This window comes from Aethalodelphis obliquidens, unplaced genomic scaffold (assembly GCF_003676395.1).
Source record: "Aethalodelphis obliquidens isolate GAN/ISIS:26980383/991018 unplaced genomic scaffold, ASM367639v1 scaffold120, whole genome shotgun sequence".
NCBI lineage: Eukaryota > Metazoa > Chordata > Mammalia > Artiodactyla > Delphinidae > Aethalodelphis > Aethalodelphis obliquidens.
Genome location: NW_020838064.1, coordinates 2126791 through 2147280, shown reverse-complemented (window position 1 = coordinate 2147280; position 20490 = coordinate 2126791). Strand labels below are relative to the sequence as shown.

At 48.7% G+C, this 20490-nt stretch overlaps 1 protein-coding gene across 1 annotated transcript; it reads left to right on the top strand.

Annotated features, from left to right (window-relative positions):
- Positions 1-1331: 1331 nt before the first annotated feature.
- UMOD (uromodulin) lies at positions 1332-15885 on the top strand. Its single transcript, XM_027098094.1, has 11 exons — positions 1332-1346; positions 2831-3027; positions 4194-4970; positions 5067-5174; positions 6311-6519; positions 7469-7617; positions 9914-10159; positions 12655-12817; positions 13408-13489; positions 14476-14517; positions 15553-15885. The coding sequence occupies exons 2-11, from the start codon at positions 2934-2936 to the stop codon at positions 15612-15614; spliced, it is 1932 nt and encodes a 643-aa protein (XP_026953895.1). The 5' UTR covers positions 1332-1346; positions 2831-2933; the 3' UTR covers positions 15615-15885.
- Positions 15886-20490: the final 4605 nt, after the last annotated feature.

Sequence of the window (20490 nt, the reverse complement as noted above, 5' to 3'; positions counted from 1 at the left end):
CCCTTTTCATCGAAGAACTGCCAAAGTAGATAACAATGAGATATTTCTCACTTTTCGACAAAGATGAAAGTTAGTGCTCAGGGTGGGTGAGTACTGTGGTGGGATTGTAAACTAATTTTTAAAGATCTCTCTGGGGTGTTTTTTGGGAAGAGGTATCAAAATTCTTAAAACTGTGCCACCTCTTTGACCCAGTAATTTCACACCTATGAAATTCCCCTGAGGAGGTGAGTGTGACGCTGCCGATGGTCGCCCAACCACTAAACCAGGCGGAAGAAGAAAGCCCTGAAAAAGTAAGTGCTGTGGGCCATTGTCATATTTCCTGCGCAGCCTGAGTTCACACACATCTGATTTTTCTCAGTATGGGATTTCCGTCGACATGGAATTAGGTCAGGAGACACGGGGTTGGACCCAGCCAGGCTCTGTCATTTTCTACCCCGTGTCTGTACACCAGCAAAGCAGCATCGGCAGTGACTTCCACAGATGGCATCATTGCTACGTGCCTTTACTTGCATCATCTCCTTTAATCACCATAACAACTCTAGGAGATGGGTATTGTCATTTTATAGATGACGAAAATGACCTCAGGAAGGAAAGAAATGAGCCTACTGGCACACAGCAATGGCTGATGAGGATTCAGATGGACTGACTCCAAAGTTAGTTTGTTCAATCACAAAGTTATCCACCTCCCAAGGGACCTTCCTTTGTGGGAATTCAGATTTCTTCATTCATAAAGTGAGTCTGGTCCAACGATGTCTGAGTTATCTTCTGGCTCTGACCTTCAGCCATTCTCAGCTCCTTTCCTGCTCCCATCTGGACCCCCGGGGAGCTGGCTTAGCCCATGAGGAGGCAGTGTGCTTTGGAACCCGAGCGACCACAGGTACATGTCCCAGTATGGGCAATGAGCACCCTTTTCTCCTGGAGCAGCCTGGCTTCAGATTCTGACCTCTGCCTGGCTCCACCTCGTCCTTTTGAGTGACCAAGAACAAGCCCAGTAACTTGGCACTGTTTTCCCAGTTAATTTCTAACTAAGGAATCTCTTGATTCCAAAAGGTGCAAAACAGAGGGCTTGTAACTGTGGGCACAAGTGTGACCCCCAATGTCAATCATTTGGGGTCTCTACCAATTAGGAAAAAGAATAACAACCACCTCACAGCCTAGGAAAGGAAAACACTGTGCCAAAGGGGGAAAGTATTCCACCCCCGGGAAAACAATCAAGAAATAGAACCAGAGAATAACTGGAGGAGAGAGTGCCAGTGGCGGGCAGATGTGTGTATATATATATACATATATATATATATAGGAGGCACACACTTGTAAACGGATTAATTCTACCTTTCTGGCTTCAGGTAAGGCTATCTGCAGCTCTCACTTCTCCTAGCCACTTCTCCCCATCTGGTCTTCTGCTGATTTCCATTCTGTTTGAGGGAGGGGGGAGCAGAAATGAAGAGATTGGACATTGGGTCAGACCTAGGTTGAGTCCTCACTCTGCTGACCATTGGCTTCGTGAGCTTTGGTAAGTCAATCCCCCTCTCTTTCAGCCTGTGCTTCCCTAATAACAATTTTTTCATTCATTCAATTCCTATTAGTGAAGTGGCTACCATGTACCAGGCAGTGGGGTATACGGCAGTGAACAAGAGTATCTGCTCTGAGCCTGCTTTGCACATCTCATCTCAGTTAATCCCTGGACCACAATAGGCAGGCGGTTATTAGCCAAACTATAGGTCACAGCCTATTAGTGGATCATGAAACCATTTGTGGATTACATTCAGAATTTTATTTTAATTAAATACAATAGAATATGTCATCAAGGAATGCACACCGTAATGGTAAGAATTGTTTTATAAAACATTCATTTCACATGTGCATGTGCGTGTGTGTGTGTGTGTGTGTGTGTACAAGCAGCTGTACAGGGTCACGGCATAAACTAATTTCCTTATAGCAGATCATTGTCTCAAAGGCTTGCAAAACACTTTTCTAGGTCACAGGTTCTTTGACGACAGGGGACTTCTTCACAGTGAGCCCGATGCAGTGTCGTCACTCAATTTGTGCAAGCACTGATCTCTATTTCATAGATGAGGAAACTAAGTCTTAGCGAATTGAAATACATCGCCCAGTGTTACACTATGAGTTTACCAATCATAGTGATTGGTAAAATAGGGATTTGAATCCTGGTTGCAGGCTCCAGATCCCACATATTTAACCACCATGCTACGCTATTTTGCGGCTATAAAAATTGGGGTAATAGTAGATTATTTTGCCAGGTGGGTGAAATAATAAGTGAGCACTCTGGAAACATTAAAATACATTACGAAGGTTAATCACCTCTCAAGTTGCTTATCTCAAGCCACTTCTTTACAATATGTGAGCTGCATGAAGTCAGGGACTTTGTCTGTCACCTTGGTGCATAGTTCCCTGTTTGGCACATAGTAACTACTCAATAAATGTTTGTTGAATGAATAAACGTATCTGGGCAAGTTCAAAGTTTCCCATCAGGAGATCAGGAGTTGGCTGTTAAGACCCAAAGCTGCCTCCAGTAAGATGGTGAGTCCAGAGCACTCCCCCGTCTTGCTGGTTCCTGCTCCAGATGAGAGATTCAGTTCTTCCAAATGCGCTGAAACTGGGGAAGCTGATGCTGGGATGTGAGTGGGAGTTAAGAGTAGAGCCACAGAGAGGAAAACCCCACCAAAGCAAGGGCCACAACAATACACACTTTTTGTGGTTCACATAAATGGCATCTCCTGGACTTACGCAGTGCACAACCAAAGTACTCCTCCCAACTGTGGGGCTGGAAGTTAAATCATGTGTTTATCCCATCCGTCTCTGTTCACAGGACTTCGGGTGTCAAGGACAAGTTGGAAACCCCAAAAGGCCAACCTTTCCTTGCCTTTGGGAAAGTCTCCCCAGACCAGAAGTAGCTGAGAAGAGCAGAAAAGATGAAGTGGCTCTTCTCTTCGACCTTAATGTGGATGGTAGTGGTGGTGACCTCTTGGGTCGTCATAGCTGCAGTCTCTGACGCCTCGGCAGCGAGTAAGTGCTGTGTGCGTACAGTGAGCAGTGCCACGTTAGCAGAGGCGGTTTCGATCCCTCTCCTATTATGCTTGGGATCTGCACAGTCTTTATTCTAAATTCATTTCTTACTCTATAATGTACATAGGACTCACCCAGGAATTTTACTAAAATGCAGATTCTGATTCAGTAAGTCCAGAGTGGGGCCTGAGACTCTGCATTCTAACAAGCTCCCAGATAATGCTGCTGCTGTGGTCCTTGGATCACATATTGAGAGACTAAAGTCCAGAACATCACGAAGGCCCCCGGCACTTCACTGGAAGGTCAAGAACATATTCCACCACACAGGAGATGTGAACACACCAGGTGGCTCCCAAATGCCTCCCGTTTAACTCTTGCGCGACCATTCCATTGGGCTGCACATTGCTCCAGCTTTTCCTTGGAGGAGGGAGCTGGCCACCACCCCACAATCCCCAGCTGGGGTACTTTGGGACAGAGAGGAAATACCGTCGTGTTGTCGTGGTTAAGAGCCCACACTCGATGGTCCTGCCACCTCGGTTTGTGTCCTAACTCTGCTGCTCACCAGTGGAGCAAGTGGCTTAAAACTTCTGAATCTTGTTTCCTCACCTTTAAAATAAGGGCAAATACAAAAGTCATTCCCCAGGACCATTGGAGAGGATTCAATGAGCTAATGAATAGAAAGTGCCTATCCCGGCGTCTGGCATATACTAGGTGCTTAATAAACAACGGCTCACTATCTTTACTGTTACTGCGTTGGCCAGAAGGTTCGTTTGGATTTCTCCATACGATCTTATTATTATTGTCACAGAGGAACAAAGTGTGACTGCCACCGCCAGATAGAGAGAGGAAGCAGGGAAGGAGATCTGAGCAAAAGGCATAGAATGTACCAAGTCGGGGAAGGGGTGACAGGGTCACCTAAGTGCTACCAAAGGTCAAGAACTCTGCATTATTCCTCTGGAGGTGGAAAGGTGGACATTTGAAAAGAAGACACAGCTTGAAGGCAATGCTTAGACACCATCAGGGGAGTTTGGTTTGTTTCTTTCGAAGGTGGTCGGCTATGAGCTAAGTCTTAAAGAACGTGGGTACCCTAAGGGCCACGGGAAGGGTCTCTGGGTGACCAGTGGCCTAGCGGCCTCCACTCTGAGTCTGGTCTCTTCTGTCCGCAGGAAGCTGCTCTGAATGTCACAGCAATGCCACCTGCTCGGAGGATGGGGCTGCCACTACGTGCTCCTGCCAGGCGGGCTTCACTGGCGACGGCCTCGAGTGCGAGGACGTGGACGAATGCGCCACTCCTGGGACACACAACTGCTCCGCCCCCAGCAGCTGCGTGAACGCCCCAGGTTCCTACACGTGCGTCTGCCCCGAAGGCTTCCGCCTGAGCTCCGAGCTCGGCTGCACGGACGTGGATGAGTGTGCAGAGCCAGGGCTCAGCCACTGCCACACCCTGGCCTCCTGCGTCAACAGCGAGGGCAACTACTCGTGCGTGTGCCCCGTGGGCTACTGGGGGGACGGGAGGCACTGTGAGTGCTCCCCGGGCTCCTGCGGGCCTGGCCTGGACTGCGTGCACGAGGGCGACACGCTCGTGTGCGCCGACCCGTGCCAGGCCCACCGTATCCTGGACGAGTACTGGCGCAGCGCCCAGTACGGCGCGGGCTACGCCTGTGACTCCGACGTGGCCGGCTGGTACCGCTTCGTGGGCCAGGGCGGCGTGCGCCTGGCCGAGACCTGCGTGCCCGTCCTGCGCTGCAACACGGCCGCCCCCATGTGGCTCAATGGCACGCACCCCTCGAGCAGCGAGGGCATCGTGAGCCGCAGGGCCTGCGCGCACTGGAGCGGCCACTGCTGCCTGTGGGACACGCTCGTCCAGGTGAAGGCCTGTGCCGGCGGCTACTATGTCTACAACCTGACGGCGCCCCCCGAGTGCCATCTGGCTTACTGCACAGGTGAGTGGGTGACTCCCTGCCACCGCCACCGGGCCGCGTGGGCGCCCCGAGGGACTGGAGCGCATCTTTGTTGATTGTCTGTCTATAACCCTGCAGACCCCGGCTCCGTGGAGGGGACGTGTGAGGAGTGCAGTGTAGACGAGGACTGCAAATCGGATAATGGCAGATGGCACTGCCAGTGCAAACAGGACCTCAGCATCACTGGTGAGGCCAGCGGGGAGGAGGGGAGGTGCTGAGAAATGTCAGCGACCAGGGGAGGGACACATTCCTGTGTGGGAACTGGGGGCCTGTGGGGATGATCCAGGGAATGCTTATTATCCAATCTGAGTGGAAAGCCGGTCCGGTAACATCCATTTAATCCAGCAAGAAGCTCTCTGGGCTCCCAGAGCTTGGGGAACAACCTCACCCCCAGCCTTCTTTCTGAGGCCCCCTGCACCACAGTGGATACGCAGGTGGCTGCCACCTGTTCGCCCGAGGCTACCTGAACCATATTCCTGCAGCACAAGAATGCAGGCGTGGCCCGCAGTCTGCAGTTTCTTGGGCCCGGCCCTCCACTGACCAGCTGAGGACCCTGAGCTGGGCCCTGGCCATCTCTAAACCTGTTTCCCCATATGTATAATGCCTGAAGCAGGCTAGTATTTCCCAAATTCCAGTCCTGATTTTAGTCACATCCTTCTTTTAAGTAAACTTGGGACATTGAAGTTCACTGCTGTGTCTGTCTGTGGGAAGTAACACTTACCCCTACGTAGACGGTAACAGTAAAAATGAATATGATGAAAGAAAGTTATTCAATTTCAGCAGCTGTGTAAATGCTTCAATTTAAAAAGTCCAACCGTATTTTGTTATGTGCTGCAAATACTTAGCCAGAGGTCTGCGCTCTGTTGTTTCAAAGGAAAATTACCAAGTGTAGGGCACTGAAAACATTAGCAGCTATTGAGGACTGTCTCCTTGATGTAGAAAGGATGGAAAGAAATTGCAGTTAACTTATTAGCTTTTTTTGTTTGCTTGTTGTGTTGTTTTGTTTTCTTTTCCTGGGATTCAATGTTATTTAATGCCTGGGCAGTGAACGACCCAAAGATAATACTGTTCTTTGTATACAACCTACTCTTAGGGTAACATGGTCTGGTGGTTGGTCGCGTGGCTCCATCCAGTGAGCTGGGAATCCAGTCTCATGTCTCCATCTCTCTCAGAAGGGAGACCACAGCGGCAGACCGAAGCGAGTCTGAGTACCCCCAGCTGGTGGCCAACCTGGCTAGCTGGGCCTGGACCCTGGGGATGTACCGTACCCTGAATTGTGGTCCCAGACCTCCCTCCAATCCTGCCTTCTCTAATCATTTCAGATCTCTCCCTCCTGGAGCGCAGGCTGGAATGTGGGGTCAATGACATTAAGCTGTCCCTGGGCAAGTGCCAGGTCCAGAGCCTGGGCTTTGAGAAGGTCTTCATGTACCTGCGGGACAGCCAGTGCTCGGGTTTCACTGAGAGGGGCGACCGGGACTGGATGTCCGTGGTGACCCCAGCCAGGGATGGGCCCTGTGGGACGGTGATGACGGTACGTTCTGGCCAACGTGGGACAGGGTCAGAGCACTGCCTGGTTCAAGCCTAGCCCTACCACTTGCTAGCTGTGTGAGTTTGGGTGACTTAGTTAACCTAGCTGTGCCTCAGCTTCCTCAGCTGTAACATGGAGTAATAATAGTACCTTCTGCATAGGGTTAAGAGGGTTAAAGGAGTTAATGTGTGTGAAATGATTAGGACGGTGACTGGCACATAATAAGTGCTCGGTAAATGTTAGCTGCAAATAAGAGGATGATCCATAGTGATAGGTCCCCATTTTACAGATGGGAAAGGTAAGGCCCAGACAGTGCAATGACTATTCTAAGCCAGTAGGTATCAGCCCTGAGTTCAGAAGCAGATCTGTTTGTCTCTGGCCATCCTAGGAGGCAGGGTCTGCATCACTGATGTTTGTAGACCCAGGACCTCAGCTATAGAAGCCTCCTCCAAAGGGACCCAGAGGTAAACACTTGTGTGAGTGGGCTCTGCTTCCTCCCCTCTCCCTCATCCCCCAAAAGAAAAAGAAAGAGGACAAAAGAAACAAGGAAAAAATTGTCATTTGCCAGATATGGTTTTTTGAAGTTCCACCATTAATGATGACTCGGTATGTGGTTTTCAGTCTTTGTAGTGTTTGCGAGAGGAAGCATGGGGTGATGGGAAGAGTCCAGGCTTGTTAGAGCCCCTGGACCAGGGGCAAGTCACGCAGTTCCCATGAACTTCTGTCTCCTTTCAAGAGGCAGGGAGGTGCTTGCCTTGCCTCTTAGGGTCATTGCATGGTCAGTGCAATGATGCAATATGAGAGTTTAGCTGGGGTGAGGGAAGGGGGCTAGCACATGAGTCATGCTCACGGAAACTGGGAGGGCAGTTTCAACACCTTTGGCTTTGAATCTTACTCAGATTCTATGCCCCTTTTCCACCCTCCCTCCCCCCACCTCCCCACCCTAACACAGAGGAATGAAACTCATGCCACATACAGCAACACTCTCTACCTGGCAGATGAGCTCATCATCCGTGACCGCAACATCAAAATCAACTTCGCGTGCTCCTATCCCCTGGACATGAAAGTCAGCTTGAAGACCTCCCTGCAGCCAATGGTCAGGTGCGGCCAGAGAGGGTCCCCAACGTCCCTGGCCGGCTCCACCCCGCAACCCCTTAGGCACCAGGCCCTTAGCTTCCCTGTCAACTGCCGCCCATAAGAAGCCGGGTGGAGGGAGGTGGCTGGGAGGTAGTGTTGGAGTCTATAAGGAGCCCTTAAGGAGCCCAGCTAGGAAGTCTGGAGGCTACTTTCAAATCCCGGCTCCATCCCACAGATGGCTTTGGGAAGTTGATGGCCCGCTCTGAGTGTCAGTCTTCTCATATGTGAAATGGGTTTGGCAATGCTCGACTGTCTTTCTTAGAAGCACAAAAGTGCTCTGCAGAGGTGAAACCGATATTAGGGTCCCTGGCTTATCAGAGGGGTAGGGTGGTTGGACCAGAGGAAAGGAGGGAGAGGTCTCAGTTCAGACCTGCTATGGGACTGGGCAAATTGTACCCCATATCTGGACCTCAGTTTCTTTCTCTGTAAATGGAAGGAGTTTGAATAAAGAGGGGTTTACAATTTACGCTTCTTGGAGTGTGAGGGTCTTTAACGAGGTGATTTAGGGGTGGGAACCAGAAAACTTCCACCCACGTTGAGTGCCACATGAGGTTTTATTTTTTTCCTATTTTTTAAATTGAAGTATAGTTGATTTACAATGTTGTGTCCATTATGGTTTATCATAGGATATTGAATACAGTTCCCTGTGCTCTACAGTAGGACCTTGTTGTTTATCCATTCTGTATATAAAGCTTACATCTGCTAACCCCAACCTCCCACTCCATCCCTCCCCAACCCCCTCCGCCTTGGCAACCACAAGTCTGTTCTCTATGTCCGTGAGTCTGTTTCTGTTTCATAGATAGGTTCATTTGTGTCATATTTTAGATTCCACATATAAGTGATATCATATGGTATTTGTCTTTCTCTTTCTGACTTACTTCACTTAGTATGATAATCTCTAGTTGCATCCATATTGCTGCAAATGGCATTATTTCCTCCTTTTTTATAGCTGAGTAGTATTCCTTTGTATATATATGTACCACATCTTGATCAGTTTTATTATTTGAAAAAATAAAAGGATCCTGTTGCTGAATAAACTTGAAAATCTCTGAATAGGATGAATCACAAGCCAATGAAGCTGATACTGGAAAAAAATAATAGTTGTAATAATAACAAGTGTTTACTGAGAGCTGACCATATGTCAGGCATTGTGCTAAGTGCTCCACATGGAACATCTCATTGAAAACTTAGCGCACCCCAGGAGGTGTAAGTATTATTATTATTCCCATTATACAGATATGGAAATTGAAGGTCAAAGAAGGTTTAGTAAATTGTCCAAAGTTGTAGAGGCTAGTAAATGACAGAGCTGGGATTCAAACCCAGGCCGTCAGGCATAGAGTCCCCACTCTACCATGACCTTTTCTTTGAAGCTTGCCCACGGTCACATGTTCCCCAGGCCAACCAGACTTGGGGAAGGGCACTGGGCACTGATGAGGGTGCTTGGCTGACTTGAAGGAAGACAGTTACTCATTGTCTGCCTTTGTGTGGAGCATCACCTGGCCAAGCAGTGCCCTGGAGCAACGTGGCCATGTCCCAGGCCTGGTAGGTTGCAGGGAACAACACATCTGTATGCAGATCTCTCTCTGGCTTGAACTAGAAATCTCATTCCAGTCTAACCAAGTCCAAACCAATAACCCCATTCTCACCTCTGAAATGGACTTCCACGTGACTATTCCTCATGTACCCCATTTCCTCGGGCATCAATCTTTCAGTGTCCTTTGTAGGATAATCCCATGGAGTCTACGTCAGTGTGGCTGTTTTTAATGTGATTTAAAATAACCCATTTTACAACCCCCAATCTTCTGCTGTAGGTGGAGCCAGAACTCTGACTAAGGCCTGTAGGACTCATAGCCCATCTTTTTAAACTGTTCTGGATTAAGACCAAAAACGGAATCTCGGTGATTCCCTAGAGAAAGTGCTCGCGGCCCTTCTTGAACGCAGGGGCCACACCTGAGGGGGTGGACATGTTACAGAAAATACGGTCTATGGATCAGAAGCAACAGCATCACCCGGGAGCTCGTTAGAGAAGCAGAACCCTGAGCCCCACCCCAAACCTACAGAACCAGAACCTGCATTTCACCAGGATCCCTAAGTGACCTGTGTGTAGTTAACAGAGCAATGGTTGGTGGGTTCCAGTCCTATTGCTGGATAAAAATGCAAGTAACTGCCAGGACCTGCTTAGGAATGCAGACCAGAAAGGATGACCTGTCTGTTGTTGTTCTCAGCTCTGGTTCTCTCACCAGCCCCTCTCCTCCCGCAGCGCCCTAAACATCAGCATGGGTGGGACCGGAACATTCACCGTGTGGATGGCGCTCTTCCAGAGCCCTGCCTACGTGCAGCCCTACCAAGGCTCCTCCGTGACCCTGTCCACCGAGGCGTTTCTCTATGTGGGCACCATGCTGGATGGGGGCGACTTGTCCCGGTTTGCACTGCTGATGACCAACTGCTATGCCACACCCAGCAGCAATGCCACAGACCCCTTGAAGTACTTCATGATCCAGGACAGGTAAGGCCCATGGATGGAATTTGGGAGCAGGGAGGATGTTTGGACTTGGATGGGTACAAAGTACATTTTTATATTCATTCACCTCTAGCTGAAGTTTAGCATTGCCATTTCTTATGATATAGGCAAGAAACCACAGAAATATTAGCAGGACATATGAAAACATTTGCACACATCATGCTTTTTAGTTACTATAGTATTAGAACTTCTACTAGATATTATTTGATGTAATATCGAATCCATGCACTTGTAAATATATATACATTTATATAATAGATATGTAAATATATAATGCATGTATCAAAAGTTTTAATATTTTAAGAGCTATGTTTAATTGGTTTTCTTATAATCTTATGTAATTTAGTTTATGCATTTAAGGCATTATTTTTGAGGAGGGAAGCATGGGCTTCACCAGATGGTGGAGGGGGTCCAGGACTCAGAAAAGGATGAGAAACCTGATGGAGAGGCAAGCCCCAGGCAGGAGCAGGCTGGCACTTGGCTGGGAGGAGTGCAGTGGAGGTACGGTTAGCCAAGGGCCAACTGAAACAGGCAGGACACAGATGGGCTGCTTTGAACCACACTGTGAGAAAGTAGCTCACAGTTTCATTCATAAATTGAACAGATATTTTTGGAAGTTTACGTGTGCCAGGCTGTGTGAATAACAGTGAATACAAGGGACAAAAATCTCTGCCCCCATATAGCTGATATTCTAAGCAGGGAGACCAACAATTAAACAAAAGTGACATCCATGGCATGCATATTAATGATGAAGGGGCTATGGAAAAAAACCTAAGCAGGAAAAGGGGAGGGCATTTGCAATTTTAATAGAACGATCAGAGAGAGCACTCCCAGGAGACCCTGACCTATTTCTGTTTGAGTTCTCTTAGAATCTGCATGGTCAGATCAAGGGGGAAAGTCTCAGCCGGGTGCTCATCTGAGGCTCACACTTCTGTTATTTGCTAATCTCCCTTTGCAACGAAAAGAAAGGAGAGCAGAAGTCTGTTTGGGGCCTTTTACAGTCAACAGTGCCTAAGTAAAATGTAATAGCACTGTTTTACTTTATATTTATTAGTATGGTCATGTTTTATATATGGCAACTAATACTGGTTTGCTATTTGCGATCTTCTAAAAAATAGATGTATTTCAGTAAAACGGTGTGTAGATTTAAAGAAAAATAGTAATAATAATATAATAATGTAAAATAATAATACAGATATTGGGAAACAGGAAAGCATTCATGGAGACGGTTTCTGGATAAGGCAAAAAAAGAACTGAAATTTGGAAAATGCTGGAATGACCTCGATTGGGGCATCATGGACACTTGGGTTCATATCTTGGTTTTGCTATTTCTTAGTTTGAGACACAAGTCAGCTCATCTCTCTGGATATTCATGTTCTTGTATGTGAAATAGGCATAAATAAAACCTACCATGCAGGGATTTTTTAAGCTTTTTTTTTTTGGTCTGGGTATAAAGGTAGAGCATGTACATTGTGGGAAGCTTGGAAAGTTTTGAAAAAGAAGCATGAAGAAATGCTGGCTGTGGCCCTGTGTTTCTGCCGTGGCATGGGTGGGAGCTGGGCTGAGGACCGCCAGTCTGTGAGAGGCTCAGAATGTCACGGGGTGTGTAAAGAGGAGACAAGTTGGGGAGACCATGGGCAGCCAGAGGAGACACGTAGGTGCCTTGCTTGGGTTGGGTGCCTGGGGCTGCCGAGGGCAGTGCTGGATGCCACTCTCTCTGCCTTTCATGAGGTGGGTCCCCTTAACCTCAGGGCTTTTATTTTGCCAAGCGAAGTCGGATCTGAATTGTAGGGGACACAGAGCAGAGGGAACACCACCCCCAGAAGTTCCTTTCTCGGTTCTCCTATGCAATCAGCCTTCAGCCCCTTTTCTAAATACATTTTGAGCAGATCGTGTGAAAGGGCAGACAGGGTACCTGATCTGCCTGCCGAGAGTACTGCTCCAGCCCAGCAGCCGTGGGAGTCTCCGAACGTGCGGTTTTGAGTTTCTATCCATGTGTTCGGGTGTGTTGTGTATGTGTGTAGATGAGCACACACACTCCCATTTGGTCAGTGGCCCTCAGTGCTCAGACGTTTCCACTGTTAAAATTAACACCAGGCACCAGTGAACAGCCAATAAATGGTAGGTGATGATTCCTGCATGCCATTTCCTGGGAAATCAGGAAGTGCTGACTTTAGGATGGTTGCAGCTCTGTACCGATGACATTTTTACTTTAGAATCATATATATGTATCACCTATTGTACGTCACATGCTGTAATAAGTACTTTGTAATTTTACCTCATTTAATCCTTGCAACTATCTTATGGTGTGGGCTACAATTATTATTCCTCCTACGTAGATAGGGAAACAAGCTCAGAAAGGTTAAGTAAATGGCCCACGGTCACACAGCTAATAAGTGGTGGAGTGAGATTTAAATCCAGGAAGTCTGGCCCCAGAGTGTTTGCTTAACCAACCATGTTATATGACGTAACCTTCCCAGATGTCCACGCACGGAGGACTCAACCATCCAAGTGGAGGAGAATGGGGAGTCCCCTCAGGGGCGCTTTTCTGTCCAGATGTTCCGTTTTGCTGGAAACTATGACCTGGTCTACCTGCACTGTGAAGTGTACCTCTGCGACACCGTGAATGAAAAGTGCAAACCTGTGAGTCACCTCCCCTCCCTCAGCCTGCTCGCCACGTCCTCCGCCACGCCCAGCTCCCATAACCGAAGACATTTGGCCACAGGTTCAAAGAAAACATATAGACATGTTTCTGTTTTAGTACAGGGGTAGACAGAGCAATAAGATGAGGCTGCTGTAGCCGGGCAGGAGACCTAGGCTGTGGGGAAGTCAGGTGGGGTGAGGGCAGTGCAACAGGACCTCTGGCTTATCTGCAAGCTTGTGTTCTAATAACAGAAACTGACATTTTTAAGCACTGAGTGCGACTTATGTGTGTTAACTTTTTAATACTTCACAGCGGCTCTGGGAGGGAGGTATTTTACCTGTCCCTTTTTCTATATGCGGAGAGAGGCGCAGAGGCTCAGTGACTTTCCTAAGATCATACATCTAACATATGGTAGAGCTGGGACATGAGCCCACGTATACCGATCTCCTAACAACCCCTGCCTCTACCATCCTCAAGTCCCAGCCTGAGGCAGGAGGTTGCTCCTGTGAAGGGTGTAGCCCACTCCCCCTGGCAGGGCCACATTCTGTCTCCCTTGTGGAAAGGTTTCTTTGTCACCCTCTCCCTGCAGACCTGCTCCGAGACCAGATTCCGCAGGGGGGGCTTCATAGACCAAACCCATGTCCTAAACTTGGGTCCCATCACACGGAAAGGTAAGAGGGCCCCTCCCTTCCCCACATTCCTGGCAAGAAATGTTCTCTGGAGATGAGGAGGGGTGACAGAACCTGGCACTTGGGGTCTTACTGGGGTCTGAAGAACTGGAGCAAGTAAATCCTGCGAGGCGAGGTAGACTATAAGCTGCCTTCCTCTGGCCGGTTCTCATTCATTCATTCATTGCACAGCTGTCTTCTCATGCCTGCCTTGTGCCAGGCCTTGTGCTAGTGGCTAGGGTCTCAGGATGAGCAGCAACAGGTACAAGGCTGGCTCATGTGGCACTTACGGACCAGTAGGGGAGACATCATTCAAATAATCATGTATCTCTGCAGTTGCGATAAGTGCAGTCACGAAAATGGATCAGGAACTCTGAGCTCTTACGGCAGAGGGAGCAGACCTAGTGAGGAGGATTGGGGAAGAATGGAGCTGAGGTCTGGAAATTGAGAAGGGATTAACTAAGAGGCGTCAGGAGAAGCAGAGGAGAGGGAGGAATCCCAGGGAGAGAGTAGAGCATGGGCAAAGGGCCTGTGGCAGGAGGGAGCCTACCGTGCTAGAGTAACTGGGATAAAGCCAGGCAGGCTGGAAAGAGGAGGGTGAGCTGATGCAGGTTGGGGACCAAACCATGTGAGGCCTTAAAGTACTTCTTCTCTTTCTTCTCCTCCTCCTCCCCCTCCCCTCCCCCTCCCCCTCCTCCACCTCCTCCCCCTGCCCTTCCCCTTCCCCCTCCTCCTCCCCTCCCCCTCCCCCTCCTCCCTCTCCTCCCCCTCCCCCTCCTTTTAATTGAAATATAATAGACATGTGGTTCTTGCTAAGGTTTTGGGCCTTTCTCTTGAAAGTAGCTGGCAGCCCCTGAGGGATCCAAAGTAGGGGAGTGACATGATCAGATTGGGGTTTCAAAAAGACCACTCTAGCTGCAAGGAAGAGCAGATGGAAGGGGCTTCACCCAGGCTTCCCCATGCACTGATCCTTCTGTTTCCTCCCACAGGGAGCCAGGCCACAGTCTCAAGGGCTGCTCCCAGTAGCTCAGGTAAGTTCAGGTCCTCTTTGCACAGGGAATTGCACCAGAACCTTCCTCTGGGGCTTTTATCTGTGGGCCCAGGGTATGCTGGAGTACCTGGCCTGCTCGAGCTGAGCTCTGAAGAGGTGACGGCACTTACGGAAAGTCTTGGACCTGGGGCTGCACACATAGCCATGCTGTCCCACAACAGTGTGCATGGACGCAGGCACGCACAGACAGGTGCACAAGAACAGACATCACCCAGACGTTCACACACACACGAGGTCACGTGCACATATTCACATTCACACACAGAGGTGCATGACAGCTGTAGCTGCATGTGTGCATGTCTGTATATACAGACACATACTCGCTTGTTACCCACCTGTACACAGTGAACAAGCACACACTCTAGATCTGAACCGTGGGCACTTCCTGAAGCCTCAAGGCTCATCTCTGCCACCTTTTTCAGGATGCCTAGTGCCGGGATGAACACAGCAGAAAAACAAGAAACGCTGTTTTTCTGCTTCTCTGCTCCTCTGACCACAAAGGCCGGGGACCGGCAGCATTTTCACGGCCCTTGATTTTTATGGCCACTGAATTGACTGAAAATCTGGACGAAAAGTGAATCCGTGTAACTCGTGTCCTGCTTGGCTCCTGGCACCTAGATCCGAGCAGGTTGTTACACCAACCTAGTATTTGACCTGAGCTAGTTCATCCCAGTATCAGTGAGCTCAGAGCTGGAGAGTCAAGGTATCCCCAAGAGGCTTACCCTTTGCGAATATCCCTCAAGGGCACCAAGGTTGAGTAAGTGCCCTTTTGAGGGGATACCAAGGCTAGTGCCTGCGGAAAACCTGCCCTTTTCAGATTGGCCCACCTGGGAGGGCACCTTTTTCTAATTGGTTTTCAGGACAGATAAAGAGAAAGCTTCCTTTTTCTAACTGATCAGCCCAGAGAGGGTGTCCTTTCCTATTGGTCAGTTTAGAGGAAGCAGTTCATGTTAGTTTTGCACATAAACTGTGCACATCAGTGCTAGCAGCAGCCCTGTAATTACTTTCCTTTCAGGGCTCCTGAAGGTCTGGTTGCCTCTGCTTCTGTCGGCCACCTTGACCCAGATGTCTCAGTGATCCGTGGCTGGAAACCCTGTGCTCTGTGGCTACCAACTCGCTTCCTACTGACTGGTGAGGCGATGCAGGCTAGCACTCTACTCACAGAGAAAGGAGGCCACATTTCAGTCACTCTGCTCCTGTTTTCTCCCCTTTAATCCTTGCTACCAAAAAACAGCTTGTGTCTTTAAATGCTGCCTTCTCTCAAAATGGGACTTGTGATATGTCTGCACATGAGGCCCCTATCTCCTTAAATAGTGTTACAAAATAATAATTTTGAAAAGTTCAGTCTGTGAGTCATTTATTCACTCAATAAGTATTTATTGGGCACCTGCTCTATGTAGGCACTGTCCGTGGTGCTACGGATGCTGTGATGAGAAAAACCAGACTCCATCCCTGCCGTCATGGACTTCATGGTCTGGTCACTGAGACTGGGTCCAACTCTAGTTCTGTGAGCTTAAATAAAATACACAATGTCTCTGAGCTTCATCCATCTATCTATCCATTCAGTCAGTCAGTCAAGAAATATTTGCTGATCACTTACTATGCGCCAGGCACTGTGCTAGCTGCTGGGGATACAGCAGAGAACAAGCCCTGCCCTCCTGGAGCTTAAGGTTTGGCAGGGGAAAAAGAACTTGAACAAGTAATGATAAGTGTGTCAGGCACTGCAGAAATGGAGGGTATAACAGGGGGCTGCTGCTTCTGCATAATGGGGATAATAGTGATACCCTCACAGGGTTCATTCAGTTTTCCAGAAAAATTTCTTTGAGCACCTAATATATGCCAGGCACTGTGCTAGGTGCTGGGGAAAGACAGACGTGAATAAGATAGACACAGCCCCTGCCTTCTGGAGTCTCACAATCCTTATAGGTGACGTACCTGGCACGTCCTCGGGACCCCTCCATCCTTTGCACTTCTCCCTCCCAATGTAGAAGATGTAGACCTGTTTACAGGGACTAGGCAGCAGAAGCAGAAGGTGGACCACTAACCCCATTGAGGGGGGATGCTTTGCAAGGGGGGCCTTCAGGAGGCTCCTTGCACACACAGCCAGAGGCTGCCCAGGAGACCTGGATATCCCAAGGGGCTCTGGACTTCTTTGACCAGTGGACCAAAGGAAGCTGATGCCGATGGGAAACGTCCACCTTGATGCCAGCTGCTTCCCTGGATGGACCCCAGCCATGGCATTCAGGAGAGACCAAGGCCCTGACCCATTATTAGAACCTCTGATCCCAGGGAAAACCACACGTGTGTATCAGCAAACTGGGGACTGTGGGGACAGCATATCTCAAGTTAAGGAACCTCTTATCACACGCAGACACGCACTGAATCCCCATGCCTGCTGCCTTTATGTAAGAGCTTTACGTGGGAGGACGTCCATGGTCAGATGGGCCTGGCTAGACATGTGCAGAATCATCTATACTTTGATTCAGGTACAAGAGAACATAAAGAAAAACAAAAACAAGGGCCAAAGGCAAGAGCCAGGAGGAAAAAGCACATCAGAATCTATCCTTTTGTCCCTCTGTTCCTTTCCTTTTCCTTTCCTTTATTTTTCTTTCTTTTTTTTTGCGGTACGCGAGCCTCTCACTGTTGTGGCCTCTCCCGTTGCGGAGCACAGGCTCCGGACGCGCAGGCTCAGCGGCCACGGCTGATGGGCCCAGCCGCTCCACGGCATCTGAGATCTTCCCGGACCGGGGCACGAACCCGTGTCCCCTGCATCGGCAGGCGGACTCTCAACCACTGCGCCACCAGGGAAGCCCTTTCTTTCCTTTTTTGCTTGCTATCAGATAGTTATTCAACTCAATATTCAACAGAGATTTTGAGCATAAATTCAAGGCCAGACGCTTTTATAGGCAGCAGGGAAACTGACAGTGATCAAAACAGAGCCCTTGCTGGTAAGGAGCTTATGTTTAAAAGGGGGAAACATGTAAACAATAGCTCTGTGATATGTCAGGTGGTAACAAGCACTCAGAAGGGAGGGGGTGGGAAATGAGGGTAATAAGGCAATGAGGGTGTTATTTTACATAGGATGCTTGGGGAAGGTCTCTCTGATAAGCCGAAACTGAGAGAAGTAAGAAAATGAACCAGGGAGATATCTGAGGAAGAACATTACAGGCAGTGGGCCAGCAAGTGCAGAGGCCCTGAGGCGGGAACTTGTGTCTTTCCACCAAGCTCTCAGTGAGACTTGGGCACCATAAGTGTGAGGCATTACACACAGGAAAGGGTCTTGAGCATACGTACCGTGATTTCTGTCCATTTGTTTACCCAGCAAGTACTTACTAGGTGCTGATTAGAACTGCCAAGACAGGATCCAAGTCCACAAAGATCTTAGGGCCTTCAGAGGGAGACAGATACGTTAGTGGGTAATTGAGTGTGACCGTAATCAGCCCAGAGAGGCCTAGTAGCACAGAAGAGTAGCACAAGCAGGTCTGGGGAATTTAGGGAGGACTTCCTGGAAGAGGCAAACCTGAATGCTAAGCAGTAGGAGGCTGGGCACAGAGTAATCCAGGCAGAGGGAATAGCGCATGGAAAGGTGTGGAGGGGGAAGAGTTCAGAGAACCACAAATAGGCTGGCGCATAGAGCGTGTGGGGAAAATCTGTACATGAGATGGGAGCTGTGAACAGGGGTCAGATCCCAGGAAGCCTAGTGTGTGTGGGGTAGGACATATTGCTGAGAGGTGACACTGTGGCCTCTGGCTGCAGGGAGATAACAGAATCAAAGGGGACAAGAACGAAAGCAGGGAGACCCATTAGGCAGCTGTTAAAATCACCCTCCTAAGAGATGATGGTGGCCTGAATTAAGACTGATGACGTGGGGATGAGGAGGAAGGACAGGTTCAGGAATATCTGAAAGATTGATGATTATTGGAAACGTGAGGCTGAGGGAGAAAGGAAGGAGCCAGATTTCCAGCTCGGGTGACCAGGTGAGCAGTGGTACCATTGGTTAAGATAGGTTATACAACGAGTAGGGTGAGATCTCTGGGAATTGATGAGTTAGGATTTGGACCTGCTAAGGTTCATGGTGCCTCGAGCATCTCAGTCCAAGTGGAGAAGTCCAGCAAGCATCTGGGTAGGCGGATCTGAAGTTCAAGGGAGTGGTCAGGGAGGGAGATAGAGATTTGGAACTCACCAGCCTGTGGATGGTACTTGAAACCATGAGATAACTTGACACCTCCCAGGGAAAGTCCGTGGAGTGACAAGAAAAATGAGACCTACCAGCATTTTCAAGGACAGCTGGAGGAAGAGAATAATTATGACAATGATAATGATAATGATAGAGCACGAGTATCCAGAGAGGTAGAGGAGAATCAAGAAAACAATTGGCACAGGGGAGTCAAGGAAATACAGAGCGCCTGAAGAAAGCAGCGAAAAATCCATTGACAAGAGGCCAGAAAAAATGCCCATGGACTTGCTTAAGAGGTGACCTTAGCAGGGCAACCTTAGCCATATGCCTCAGATTGAAATGGAGAAGTCAGAGAGGGATGGAGGAACTGACTTTGAAAAGAAGAAAGATCACCTTATCAGAAGTTGGGGAGGGACTAGAAAATGGGGGTAGATATTTATATGTTTCTAGGGGAAACACAAAGTTGAGTGAGGTCAAGTGTGATGACTTAAATTTTCTTGAGGTAGAATGCAAGACACCTGCTGAGAATGGAGGAAGTGGGGAGAGTAGGTGAGTAGTGATGGCTGCAAAGACTGTTTAAAAGGATGGAGGAGGTTGAGAGTGGCCATAGGGGAGACTAGGGGGGGTACCTGGCCAACATGAATGGATCAGTGGGCTATTTTGTGGGCTCAGATGAATTTCTGAATCCAGCATTTGTAGTTGTTATAAGTTTCACATTTAGGGGATTCTTCTCCAAATGCACTAGGAGTAGAGAAGGTGGCTTGTACCATCTCTTCCTTGTCCATGTTGAGGTTTTCCTGAAAGGTGTTACCAACGCCAAGACCCCCCATGCTCCCCGACCCTGTAGCCTTGCCTCCTTAAAGAGTCCCAGAGTAACAGAAAAGGCAATGGCTATTTATTCTGCTAAAGCTGTGACTCTTTTGTTAATTCTGTAATATCTACCTTGCCACAAAAGCCAGGTCCAAGCCTGGAATTTAAAAGTCCAAGGTCTTCAGCTTCCTCTCAGTTTTCTACCTTCCAATCTCTAGGGTAACCCACATGCCAAAAGGTTCTTCTGATGCTTATTTTGTCCGAGGGCATGGGCTATCCTTTGCTAGCCCGCGATTCACACATCTCCACATTGGCCCTTCCCAGACTCCTCAGCACTGAGCATCTGAAGTTGGGTAGATTCTATGGGCCAAAAATCAGAAACACCCATCCCCCCCTCCTTCCTTACTCCCTTGCTCTAACTGACTTCAAGCTGAGTGGCATCCAGACAAAAGCAGAAGTGTTCTAAGGTGATTAGCTAGGAACACAAGGTACAATTGAAAATCCCTTGAGCAAACAAGCGTGTGTTTGATTTCTCTCCACTTCCCTTTGGATGTTAATCCTTTAATATCCAAATCCTTCCTTTTGATTAGCATTTGGTTTCTGGTGATAAATATGGTACCAGCTTCATTGGTTTATCGTGAGGATTAAATGTGAGAAGTAATGGGTGCAAAGCACTCGGCGGTGCCCGGTGTGTTCAGCCTTCAGTACGTGCTGCTCCTGTTTATAGAGAAGCATTTGCATGAAGGAGGGACTGCTGGGGGGATGGGGGGAGAACAAAGGGGCCTTCCTTCACCATCCTTTGTGGTAAATTGTTTATCTTACCTGCACCCAACCAGCCCAGTGTATGCCTGGTAGGCTAACTCCAGTCACACCTCTGTACCAATCGTGGAGAGCCACATGGGTGGGAAACTGCAATAAAAGGAAGGTCCACAGCAGGCTTGCGTTCCCATGGCCAGAGAAGGAGGA